We start from the raw sequence: 13,782 nt of genomic DNA, 5'->3' as shown, positions 1-13,782 counted from the left end.
ATCTATGGGATCCATACAATCTACTTGAATTTACCTTATTTAAAAGTTAGACAAAAACCCAGTCTTTAAATATGCCACCACGTAACATGCAAAAGACTGAAGAGACTCTGAATGTCTAATTTTTGTCTTTGCGAGCTGTTGAAACATGAGGGTCATGAATTTTTCCCCTGTGGCTAATAGTTGCTTAAGAAAGTTTGAAGCATGTGGAGCTGTTTTTTCCTAAGATGAGACATTGGCATTATTGTAGCAGAGAAGAGCCATCTTTATTGCAAATACCTCATCTTCTATTCTTCACGCAGTTTCACTCTCTGCCATCTAAAGTTTCATTTTCTTCTTGGACCCAATGTGTTGTGTGCCATCAATAAAAGGTGACACATATGTTCACAGTATACCAATTTCTGCTGGGTCCTCCACATTTTGAAGATTCTGCTTAGCATTATTTTTAAGCATGTCACAATAAAAAGGTCTTGATATTATTAATCATTCAATCTATCAAAATGTGTTTACATAACAAGTAGCCTGATTTAGTAATGTACTTTGCTGTAAAGCACACAATTGATAATAATTGCTATAATTAGTAAAATAGAAGTAATAGAGATGTGTTGGTTTGTACACTACATGACAGCTTTCTATATTAAAGCTAACTAAAGCCAATAAGCCATGATAAACTAATCTCACAGACATTGTAGAATTGTGAAAGGGGAGAAAAATGTGAGTTGGGGCAATTCTGGAGCTAGTTACCTAGTTTTGTTCTTTATCAGAGAAGAGAGTCAGTGTGCATTAACCCTACTCTTTTAGGCTGTAGAAACGGTCAGGGTTCTGTCTTTCTTCCCTTGGTTACTCCCACCAAATTTTCAACATTTCATGCACTCTTGTAGATGTGGCATTGGTGACTAAGCAGCTACGGAGGAGTAATAACAACATGTCTGTCTTGGAAGGCTTTTTAGAAACAACAGCTGTTTCTGTTCAATGATTACAGTTGGCATTATGTCCTATTACTCTTACCGAAAAAAAAAAAAATTACCTTCTCTGTCACAGGCAATCAGAAGGGAATTTCCACTCCAAAGGTCATGTATAAAATTGCCTAACTTATTTCATTGAACACTGAAGATAGATCCTTGAACATATGTTTTCCTTCTGTCCCCTTGATCTAGATGTCTCAGCTTCTGTGTCTCTTTTTGCTTTCTTTTCAACTGACACCACCCAAAGAAGAGGTCCCCAACCACACTAAGGTACAAAGTGAAAAAAGCACCCAGAGCAGGATCCCATTACAGCACCCTTCTTCAGTCCACAGACAGCAGGAGACTCTAAAGCCTGCCAAGAAGATCAACATCTCTTTTAAAGGCTGTCAAAATACTTGTCTATTTTGTGGAAAATATACAAAGAAAATCACATTTAGTTTTTTTTTAATGTACTCCATGGTGGAAGTTAGGTTGCTACAAGCACATACAGTGTTGAAGCAATATTCCAGTAATGTTACTCAAGTACTTTCCCATGCTTTATATACTGGAGAATTGTCGAATGTGGGCCTTTCTGTGTGTGAGAGCTTATCATGACATATAAATGGCATGCCTACTAAGAACATTAAGATTCAAAACACAGTTTTCTGATTCTAGATCTTGCCACAAACCCCTGATTCCTTGGGATATTTTTTGTAATGGATGCTCGAGTGTAATTAAGATTAAGATAGTTAATATACTTAAGGTAGCTTTACAGTTTTAAGAAAAAGGCCAATTGTTATGTTATGCTTGCCCAAAAATAAAGGAAATGTGTAAAAATATAGTGTTGGGAACTGTACTGTTTCACATCTGGGCTACAACTGTCCCTCTAAGACACTGTCTTTAAGACACTGTCTCATTTCTCTGAAGCGGCTGATAAAAAACATGCTGCTATATAGTTTCATGAATGAACTTGAAACAGATAACAGAGCTGGCAGGTCACATTTGTTATGCTATTTCACCTGGAACTTTATGGTTATTTGATTGCTTATGCTTTTTTTTTTTTCTTACGTTCCGTGCAGATTGACAATCACCACATTTTTTAATGGAAGACAACAACCAGACATGGGTGCATGAATTCATCCTCCTTGGCCTGTCCAGTGACTGGGACACTCAAGTCTCCCTGTTTGTCCTGTTCTTGCTGATGTACCTGGTGACAGTGCTGGGGAACTTCCTCATCATTCTTTTGATCAGGCTGGACAGCCGACTCCACACTCCCATGTATTTCTTTCTCACTAACCTGTCGCTTGTGGATGTATCTTATGCCACAAGCATAGTGCCCCAGCTGCTTGCTCATTTCCTTGTCACACACAAAGCAATTCCATTTCTCAGCTGTGAATTCCAGTTATTTTTCTCCCTGGGCTTGGGAGGGATTGAGTTCCTTCTTCTGGCAGTGATGGCCTATGACCGCTATGTGGCAGTGTGTGACCCTCTGAGGTACTCAGTCATTATGCATGCAGGGCTGTGCACAAGGCTGGTTATCACATCTTGGGTCAGTGGCTCTGTCAACTCTCTTGTTCATACTGCCATCACCTTTCAGCTACCCATGTGCACAAATAAATACATTGATCACATTTCCTGTGAAATTCTAGCTGTGGTCAGATTGGCCTGTGTGGACACTTCATCCAATGAGATTGTGATCATGGTTTCTAGCATTGTCTTATTTATGACACCTTTCTTCCTGGTTCTCCTGTCCTATATTCAGATCATTTCAACCATCCTAAAGATACAATCCACAGAGGGAAGGAGGAAGGCCTTCCACACCTGTGCCTCCCACCTCACTGTGGTAACACTATGCTATGGTACCACCATTTTCACCTACATCCAACCCCACTCCAGCCCCTCTGTCTTTCAGGAAAAATTAATTTCCCTTTCTTATGCCATATTGATGCCTATGTTGAATCCTATGATTTATAGCCTAAGGAATAAAGAGGTGAAAGGGGCCTGGCAGAAACTGTTAGGGAAATTCTCTGGATTTATATCAAAACTGAAAAGTTGATGACTCCTGAACACTGATGGAGAAGATGGATTTTCTTCATTGTTCTTCTCCAGGTGCCTCACAACAGATATTGCTATGGCAACAAGGAAGGTGCTGAAAGAACATGTATTGATGGTGTTATGGAGAAGTCTGCATGGTTATGGAGGGTGTGCCATGTGGGTGTATTTTTATGCCACAGCAGTGTGTTCAGTGGAGTTCAGCATCGCCATCATCACTTGCCCATCATTACTCAAACTCACTCTCATGGTTCAGGGAAATCATCAACTCCAAATAGTTTATTTTATGATATAAGCGGTACTCATTAAGTTGAATTTGTGCTCTTTTTTTTTTTTGAATTTCAATATCTTCCTAAGCTGGAAGCAAATGGTATGATACTCTGAGAATCTTGGTGTAGGAGTACAAGCTTAGTACCCAGTTACCTTTCACAATGTTCTCCACTGTGTACTGTATGAATAAGCTTAGGTGTTCAGTATGTTACCTATATTAGCTGGATTATTTGCTTATGAAGTTTCTAACCTTTGATGAATCCTTAGTAAATGGTAGAAAATAAACATTGTATTTTGGGTGTCTATATAATCTTAATATTAACAGCATTTAAAAATCTTATACTGAAAGACTAATTATTTATTTGTACTTTGGAAACTGACCCCAAAACACTAGAGGGAGAATTATAATTTGCAACATTAAATAAACAAAGAAATGGGAGCATAACGTGGTCTTTGGACACAACAATTATTCTCACCAGGAGGACACACTTATATAAATTGTTTGAATTACCGGGGCACATGTGTGCATGCCATGGCCTGTGTATTAAGATCAGAGAACAATATGGTTTTTTTCTTCTTCCAGCGTGTGGGCAACAGGCATCAAATTTATGTTATATGGTTTGGTAGCAAGTACATTACCCTTTGAGTCATCTCACTGGCCCTGGACTACTTTCTCAGAAAAAAAAAATAATTTGTTGTGGTGGTTTAAATAGGAACGGCCCTCATAGAATCATGTGTTAAAATGCTTGGCCATAGGGAGTGACACTATTAGGAGGCGTGGCCTTGTTGGAGGAAGTGTGTCATTGTGGAGGTGAGTTTTGAGGTCATGTATGCTCAAGCTACACCTAGTGTGATACAGTCTCCTTCTGCTACCTGCAGATCAAGATGTAGAACTCTCCACTTCTTCTCCGATAGCATGTCTGCCTGGATGTCACCAAGCACCTATGATGATGATAATGAATTAAGTCTCTGAAACTATATGCCAGCCTCCGTTACATGGTTTTCTTTCTTTTTTTGCTTTCTTTTTAATTAAATATTTTATATTATTACACTTATATACAATAAACTACCTATAGCAATAAGAACCATGAAACAATCAGGAATTATATGAATGTTACATTCTTAGTGTTTTGGCTATTTGTATTTGGCAGCCTTGAAGAAAACATATTTCCTAGCTTGGTGAATCTAAAATTCTGAACATAAATCAATATCTATCATATCTAATCATTATCAACATAAAACATCTATCTAGACCTAAAAACATCTTAACCCTGAAACAACTAAGCTTAACTGTAAAACTAAACTATCTGGTCTTCAACCTCATTAGAGACTTGAGAAGGAATAAAATTAATTACCTGAGTATACCGAGGTTGCAGGTTAGCAGCTTCCCAAATGAGAAAATGACAGAGACAGTTTGCTACCTGAACAGTCACCCAGAACTTTCTATAATTTTGGAACATCTTCAGCCTTCTGGCCCAATATATCTGACAGACATACTTGTGAGGCAGGAACTATTGAGGACTTTCTTACCATGTCTTGGTAGAGTTTGGCAGTTGACTCTGCCTATATCCAAGCTTGCCCTTTTTTAGGCCGAATTCTGTCTGTGGCAGAAATGAGGACATTTTGTCCAGTGGCTTGTTTGCCACATTTGAAGCCATCTCAATAAGGAGGTTCTTTGATGTTCATCATCCTCTTTGAGGTAAGCTAGGTGTTGCCAGGAGTTAACCTGTCTTATTGTCAATGAATCCTTAAAATAATAAAAAAAATTTAAATGCCATATTCTGTGTCTCTGAGGTTTTTGAAGACCTTGTCTAACTATTTTACCTTATCTTTTTATAGAATCATATCTATCTGTTGCACCTAAGATGTATATTCTTGTGATAAAAATAGACTAGTAGTTGATGTGACCGTGACTTGATCAACCAACTTGTATAATTTATTTATCCTAAACTGCCAGCAATAGCACTTTCAAAGTATTGGAAGTAAACCCTGTACTATAATTGAGTTATATGGTTACAATACCTCATATTAAAGTAGAAATATATGTATAATGTGTGAAGAATAATCTTACTTTCAAATTCTATACCAGTGTATGCAAAATTAAACTTATTTTGCAAAATGTTTTTCCTTTCAGAGTTGCTATGATGGTCATGGTGTCTCTTCACAGTAATAAAACCTTAGGTAAGATATTTATCAAAAGGAAGGAGGAAGAATAGTAGAATCATCAATGTTCGAGAATTTAAGTGATGTGTGTGTGTGTGTGTGTGTGTGTGTGTGTGTGTGTGTGTGTGTGTGCATATTCACATATGAATGCTGGCTGGTTTTGGTGTTCTTGACACAAAACTAGGCATATCTGGAAAGTGGGAATCCTAACTGAGAAAACACCTCCAACATACTGGTTTATAGACAACTCCTGTGTTGAGCTCCTTCTCTGATTATAAGCTATAAGCTGAAATAAAACTTTTCTTCCCCCAGGTGCTTTTGGTTGTGATCTTTACCAGAACAATAGAAACCATCATAAACCAATATGTAAGAATTTTTCATTAGAGAACACTGCAGGCCAGGTAAAGTTTTGATGTATTCTACTAAGTATGAAAGAAATAAATGAAAGCAGGCATCATAAAAATATTTTATATACACTGATTCAATATATACAGACCAAATATATTCTATTAGGTATTATTTAAAACAATCTTTTTAAAAAAGATTTATTTATTTTGTTATTATGTATGCAGTGCTCTGCTTGCATATACACCTGTAGGCCAGGAGAGGGCATCACATCACATTATAGATGGTTGTGATCCACCATGTGGCTACTGGGAATTGAACGCAGGACCTCTGGAGGAGCAGACAGTGTCCTTAACCTCTGAGCCATCTCTCCTATTTAAAACAATCTTTAAAAGTTTCAGGTATGCAAAAATATTTAATGAGAAACTACCATGTATCTATATATGAAACTAAATATTTACAAATATTAAATAAAGAGAAGAATATGTCTAGTCAGGAAAGTTGTGCAGTACGTTTGTCAATTTGAGACATTCAGGAAGTGGAGGGTTGAGTGGAGAGTGGCAAATGAGAGGAAAAGAAAAGAGGAGAGGACAGGAGGAGACAGGAGGAGGCAAGAAGAGAAGAGAAGAGAAAAGAAAAGGATCAGAGAGGAGGAAAGTAGAGGGAAGGTAGGGGAGGGGAGGAGAGAGGAGAGAAGCCTCCAGTGACCCATTTTCTTCCAATTAGGTGCATCTGCTAATTGTTAACTTTGACCCACTAGTCTCTCAATAGTGTGGTCACTAGGTGGAGACCAAGCAAGAATTCATACATGAATTTTGAGGGGCATTCTTCATCTAAATCATAGCATTTCTAATTTTATTTTTAACTCAATAAGGTTCAAATTAAATTTCTCTTAATTTTTTTCACATCTTAAAGTTAAGTTGAATGTCACAAAGAATCTGAAAACATGGTGAATGATATCTTTGATGTGTTCTTGTATTCGTTTCACAAGTATTTTATTGAGTATTTTTGCATCAATGTTCATAAGAGAAATTGGCCTGAAATTCTCTTTGTTCGGTCTTTGTGAGGTTTAGGTATAAATGTGACTATGGCCTCATAGAATGAATTTGGTAATGTTCCATCCATTTCTATCTTTTGCAGTAGCTTGAAGAGTATCGGTATTAGCACATCCTTGAAGGTCTGGTAGAGTTCTGCACTGAAACCATCTGGCCATGGGCTTTTTTTTGGTTGGGAGACTATCAATGATTGCTTCTATTTATATAGGAGAAGTGGGACTATTTAGCTTGTTTATCTGTTCTTCACTCAATTTTGACAAGTGGAATTGATCAAGAAAATCATCCATTTCTCTTAGATTTTCAAATTTTGTGGCATATATGCTTTTGAAGTAGGATCTTATGATTCTTTGTATTTCTTCAGTGTCTGTTGTTATGTCTCACTTTTCATTTCTGATTTTGTTGATTTGGATACTGTCTCTCTGGCTTTTAGTTAGTTTGGCTAACGGTTTGTCTATCTTGTTGATTTTCTCAAAGAACCAGCTCTTGGTTTTGTTCATTCTTTGGACTGTTCTCTTTGTTTCTAATTTATTAATTTCAGCCACGAGTTTGATGATTTATAGATGTCTACTCCTCTTGGGTGTTTCTGCTTCTTTTATTTCTAGGCCATCCAGCTGTGTCGTTAGGTTGCTTATGTGGGATGTTTCCAGTTTTTTTCAAAGGCACTTAGTGCTATGAATTTTCCTCTTAGTACTGCTTTCAATGTGTCCTAGAAATTTGGATATGTTGTTCCTTCATTTTCATTGAATTTCAAGAAGTCTTCAATTTCTTTCTTCATTTCTTCCCTGACTCAGGTGTTATTAAGTAGAGAGTTGTTTAGTTTCCACGTATGTGTAGGCTTTTTGTTATTTCTTTTGTTGTTGAAGTGCAGCCTAAGATCATGGTGACCTAATATGATACAAGGTATTATTTCTATCCTCTTGTATCTGTTGAGGCTTGCTTTGTGACCTACTATGTGATCAGTTTTGGAGAAGGTTCCATGAGGTGCATAGAAGAATGTATATTCCATTTTGTTTGGGGGAAAGGTTCTCTAGATATCTGTTAGATCCATTTGATTCATGGCATTGGGTAATGATGTTATTTCTCGGTTTAGTTTCTGTTTCAATGACCTATCCTTCAGTGAGAGTGGGGTGTTGACGTCTTCCACTATTATTGTGTGGGGATCGATGTGTGGTTTAAGCTTCATTAATAGATCTATTATCAATGTGGGTGCCCTTGTATTGGGAGCATAGATGTTCAAAGACACTAAACTGGTTAGAAGAAAAAAAGGGGAAGAATTTGGAACACATGTGCACAGGAGACAACTTCCTGAACAGAACACCAACAGCCCAGGCCTTAAGGTCAACAATTAATAAATGGGACCTCAGGAGGCTGAGAAGCTTCTGTAAGGCAGGAGACACTGACAACAGAACAAAGTGACAGCCTATAGACTGGGAAAAGATCTTCACCAATCCTACATCTGACAAAGTTCTAATATCCAAAATATATAAAGAACTCAAGAAATTAAACACCACCAAACAAAATAACCCAATTGGGAAATGGGGCGTGGAACTAAACAGAGAATTCTCAACAGAGGAAACACTTAAAGAAATGCTCAACGTCATTAGTTATCAGGGAAATGCAAATCAAAACAACTCTGAGATTCCATCTGACATGCATCAGAATGGCTAAGATTAAAAACTCAAGTGACATCACATGCTGGCGAGGATGTGGAGAGAGAGGAACACTCCTTCATTGCTGGTGGGAATGCAAACTAGTACAACCACTTTGGAAATCTATCTGGTGGTATCTCAGAAAACTCGGAAAAAGGCTTCCTCAAGACCCAGCAATTCCACTCCTTGGAATATACCCAGAAGATGCTCCAGCACACAACAAGAACATTTGCTGAACCATGTTCATAGCAGCCTTATTCATAATAGCCAGAACGTGGAAACAGCCTAAGTGTCCCTCAGTAGAAGAATGGATAAAGAAACTGTGGTACATATACACTATGGAATACTACTCAGCTATTAAAAACAAGGAATTCCAAAAATTTGTGGACAAATGGATTGAACTAAAAATTACCATAATGAGTGAGTTAACCCAGAAGCAGAAAGACTCAAATGGTATTTACTCACTTATATCTGGTCACTAGCCCAAGGGGCATGTCCCATGAAAATCTTCACTTACCAGGAAAGTGGGACAGAGGGGAAGACATCCTTTTGGGACTCTAGATAAGAGAAGCATGGGAGAATGGGGAAATAGAAGGATCCAGAGAGTCTTAGAAACCTACGAGAAGGACATTATGATGGGCGGATCTGGGCCCAGGGGTCCTGCTGAAGCTGTGGCACCAGCCAAGGACAATACGTGCAGTAAACTTTGAGCCCCTACACAGCTCTAGCCAATGGACAGGACATTCTCCACAGTTGAGTGGAGGGTGGGGACTAACTTTCACACGCACTCTGGTGCCTCATATTTGACCATGTCCCCTGGATGGGTAGGGCTGCTGGCACTCAGAGGAAGGGCAGCAGGCTACCAAGAGGAGACTTGACACCCTATGATGATATACAGGAGGAGGGGGTCCCTGTCAGTCAGAGCCATAGGGGAGGGGAGTAAGGGGAAAGTAGAAGAGAGGGAGGAATGGGAGGATACAAGGGATGGGATAACAATTGAGATATAATATGAATAAATTAATAAAATATATTTTTAAAAATCTGAAAACATGCAGTCAGGCTGGAAGACTGATGATGTGATGAAGTTTATGCTCAGCTACAGTAATTAAGACAACCTTGTGTTCCAACAGCAATGAATAAGCAAATACTTCACAAAAAATGTGGAGGAAAAAACCTTGCACATTCAATCTCAATAAAGTTCATTTTGTCAAATGAAAAAATGAATCCGGGCTTCATATAAGTCAATTTTTCAATAAATTAGATGGTGATTACTTACCTAAATTGTGAAAAATGAAACAGTCAAACACCAAAAGTTCACATCAAAGGCCACCTTCTCAATTGGAGGTAGATAAAGATTTCTAAGTGAGCAACTGCAGGAAGCAGTTGCTACACAGAAGGACTGAGGTACAGAACTGAGCAAAGTTAAGTGCACTGTTTGACCAAAGAAGGACACACATAAGATAAGCAAAGAAGTTAGAGTATAGGAAAAAATGTTTCTGTATGCAATGTTCACAACACTGGTTGAGCTATATGAAGAACTGAATTCAGGAGAGAGAGAGAGAGAGAGAGAGAGAGAGAGAGAGAGAGAGAGAGAGAGAGAGAGAGAGAGAGAGAGAGAGAGAGAGAGACACAAAATGGGCAAAATAGCAAAAATATATCCCAGAAAATGGAATCTTCAAATGGCCGGGAAGTACTAGAAAATACGCACGTCATTTGTATGAGAGAAGTACAGGACATGTCTTAATCTAACAGTAACCTGTCTCCATCATAGGGTCTAAAATGTAAAGGATCAGCAAGGATAATACCCAAGAAAGCGTGAGTGAAAGAAATCCTCATATATAGTGATTCAATCAGCAAAATTATGTTTTAGGAAAATGACACAAACGTGAACTAACAGTCAAGGTAACAATTTTTTTTTAACTTAAGGATTTTTTGTTTCTTAGATTTTGCTTGTATGTATTAGTGTTTGCTTGCCTGTATCTACCCATAGATACCATGTGCATACATTGCATACAGTCAGAGTTTATGGAGATCGTAAAAGGAAGTCAGATAAAAGGAAGTCTGAAGTTAATATAGTTTTCAGCTGCCATGTGTATGCTGGAAGTTAAACTCTGGAAGAGTAGCCAGCCCTCTTAAACACTGAGCCATCTCTCTAGGGCCCAAATACAATAATTCCAACACTATATAATTAAATGGTGAAATACCCCCGTTTGTGTGTGTGTGTGTGTGTGTATGTGTGTCTGTCTGTCTGTCTGTCTTCATTCCAGCACTGATTTTCATGGTGAGTAGTAGTATTTTTAGTGTATTTATAGAACACAAAGTTACACCTCTAGATTTAAAAAGTAAACTAATTCTATTGTGTCTTTCCAAAGGAGTCTTTCGTATGGCCCCAAAGCTTAACGGTCACTCAGAATGTTTGCATTGAGTACAAAGAAAATGTTGCAAAGTGTGTCATTCACAACTGAACTGTTGTGGCACAGGGCACATTGCCTGAAATTTCAAGAGTTGTTCCAGAAAAGACTGGACATACTGCGTTAAAAATTCCAGTCATGGTGTAGATTCATGACTTAAAAGATAGAAGCAGAGTGTACCTTTAACAAAATCAGAGGGATGTGTACTGACTGGGGGAAATGGGACTTTAGACTCTCTTCTCATGTTCCCACTCAGTGAACTCTAAGTTGCCATTTCAAAGTCTCAAATGTAAATAGGAATTCAAGAATATGAATAACTATAAAGAAATTCCCAAGTAGAGGGGTAAAGTTGAGTTTTGTTTTTAAAGAGAAAAAAGGAAGAAGAACAAAGGTAACAGAAACCTGATAAGCATGGTATAATTGGCCTGTGGAGATTTTATCTCTGAGGAGGAAAGTTCCTTCTTCCAGATCCCACATCTTGGGTAGACCTCATCTGCACCTGGGCAACGTCATACGCCTTCTCAGAGATGGGTGAGTGAAGCTGAGACCAGCAGCATGAAGCCAGGGTCTCCCTCCGTACCACACAGCCTCTTGCCTTGCTGAAGCCTCTGACAGTTGAACTGAAATTGGGTACTGAAGAGCTATGGGTCAAGTTCTGAAGACCTACTCTACAAAAAAGAAAACACACTTTCCTTGCCCAAACTGAGGAGCAAGTCCTTTCAGATACGTCTGAGACCACCAGGCATACAGCTTTGGTCATTTATGCAGGAAACAGTAGATCCTGCTTTCCTAGGATGTTTTGGGATCTGCTGAAAGGGAGCATAGGTTCGAGTATGTTCTGCTTTACTTGTGAAAAAGAAGAATAGCATTGGGGGAAGGAAAGACGGGGTTGCATTCCTTCTAACAAGCCCTTAGCTAAGACAGGTAGGGGGAGGAAAATATGGCCAACTTTAAAAGTGCATGAGGATGCCCGGCTATGGATTCCAGCACCTGTTTGAGATATCCCACAATTCTACAGTGATGCTCTCTAGAGGATGCTGCCTCTGAAGAACAGACTCCGTGTTTAGACGTTGTATAGCAGAGCATATTCGAACATGTGTAGGCATAAGGAAGTGTATATGGTTTTAACTTAGGAAATCAGATAACCTACTTGGTTGGGACAAGTGTGTATGTATGTGTTTTGCAATTCCTTCTGAAAAGGCGGGGTAAGATGAGAGGTTGAAAAGGCTTCGCTCGGTCGTTGAGGCTTTTAGAAACCGTTTGTTCCTTTAACGAAGTGTAAGCACCTCTAAGGCCATTTCTGAACACAGAACCCTTAAGGCTTCATTCATCAAGACTAGAAGGGTTGGGGATGTATGGAATAGTGAGGTAGTTATCCTCTCGCTGCCTCAGTTACCGTCGGGAGAGAAAAGGAAAAGCTTGAAAGGAGACAGGTTTCCGAGGCATTCGAGCACCTGAGTGTTTTAGAAGAAAATGAGAGCAAAGTAGCTGGGTGTCCTGGAGAATGCCCACAATCTGTGATTAGACAGGAAGGAGGTAGTTTGATTCTAGTCTGGGATATACCATAATATACATATACACATATATTTATATGTACATATATACGTATGTTGTGTATGTGTACATATATATGTAAATATAAAGTGTGTGATATATATATATATATATATATATGTGTGTGTGTGTGTGTCTGTGTGTGTGTTTGTGAGAGTGTGTGTGTTACCTGCTTGCCAATTGTCATCATGACAGTGAATGTGGTGAGCTGCAGATAGATAAGCTTTGGGAAATTTAACTTAGGGAGCAGACAAATTATGCATGGGCTTTTGGATATGAACCTTTCATCTGTGATTGAATTAAGGTTGATTAAACACTGTGTGTGATAGTTATACATAATATCAGCAAGAGAGAAACAGAAAGGGAGATAGGAGAAAAGAAGAAGAAGAAGAAGAAGAAGAAGAAGAAGAAGAAGAAGAAGAAGAAGAAGAAGAAGAAGAAGAAGAAGAGAGAGAAGGACTAAGAAGCAGAGGTAGTAACAGTTATGTCAATAAGCTAATTCGAGTGAGTTATTGTCCAGTTCTTCCTACTTAGCCTATGAACCCTACTCTTAGAAGTCAGGAAGCATCAACATAATCAGTGAGAATGTGCTACTAGGTTTCTGTGGTCCCATGGTTATAGGTAATATGTGTGGTGGGTATTGGTTCCCACGTTTATGAGAGAAGCTAGCTAGCACATCTCCGAATTTGACTTGTGTCTTCAAAGATACACTCTACTGTTAACCTCTTCTGTTGTACTGTTCTGGAGGAAGAACAGCACTGGGGATTATTTCTCATGCCTTTTAAGCCACAGAGAAAGTCATGTAAAGATTTTTAAGGTGAAACCAGTCACATCGGTTTTACTTTTTAAATTTTACCAACTCTGAAATGGAGCCTTTGAAATTTCATTGCAACTCAAAAACTATATTTGCACTTTCCATTTTATATGTATGTATGCATGTATGTATGTATGCATGTATGTATGTATGTATGTATGTATTTAAATAGAAACTGAAAATCCATGAGTAGATGAAGATAAAATTTGAACACCATATTTTTACAGTTGAGGAAGTCATTAAGAAAAAAGTAAATTAATAGACAACTGTTCATAACTGTTAAGTTATCTCAATGTGGGTTCTGGTATAGTAATGAGAGAGAAATTGGCATTCAACAAGGTCACAAACTCTATGGTTAAAACTTGCATGTAAAGAAGAGAGTGACATTTAATAGTCACACTCTTTAATTGAAACATCCATGCATTTTAACAGATTCTCCACTTAAGGAAGGTTCTGAGAAGAGTTTTGGTTTTTACCTAATATTTATATTCATTGACATATAACTTGGGCTTGCTTTTCAGGGAACTA

General features: G+C 38.3%; 1 protein-coding gene across 1 annotated transcript; it reads left to right on the top strand.

Moving 5' to 3' along the window:
• Positions 1–2,043: 2,043 nt before the first annotated feature.
• LOC127194203 (olfactory receptor-like protein OLF3) lies at positions 2,044–2,997 on the top strand. Its single transcript, XM_051151525.1, has one exon. The coding sequence runs from the start codon at positions 2,044–2,046 to the stop codon at positions 2,995–2,997; it is 954 nt and encodes a 317-aa protein (XP_051007482.1).
• The last annotated feature ends 10,785 nt before the right edge of the window (positions 2,998–13,782 follow it).

Source organism: Acomys russatus, chromosome 10 (genome assembly GCF_903995435.1).
Source record: "Acomys russatus chromosome 10, mAcoRus1.1, whole genome shotgun sequence".
NCBI classification, from domain to species: Eukaryota; Metazoa; Chordata; class Mammalia; order Rodentia; family Muridae; genus Acomys; species Acomys russatus.
Note: the sequence above shows the minus strand (reverse complement) of the source record. Positions and strands in the feature narration are given on the sequence as shown.

Excerpts from the sequence above, each read along its gene's own strand:
- LOC127194203 (XM_051151525.1), top strand. The coding sequence starts at position 2,044 with ATGGAAGACAACAACCAGACATGGGTGCATGAATTCATCCTCCTTGGC.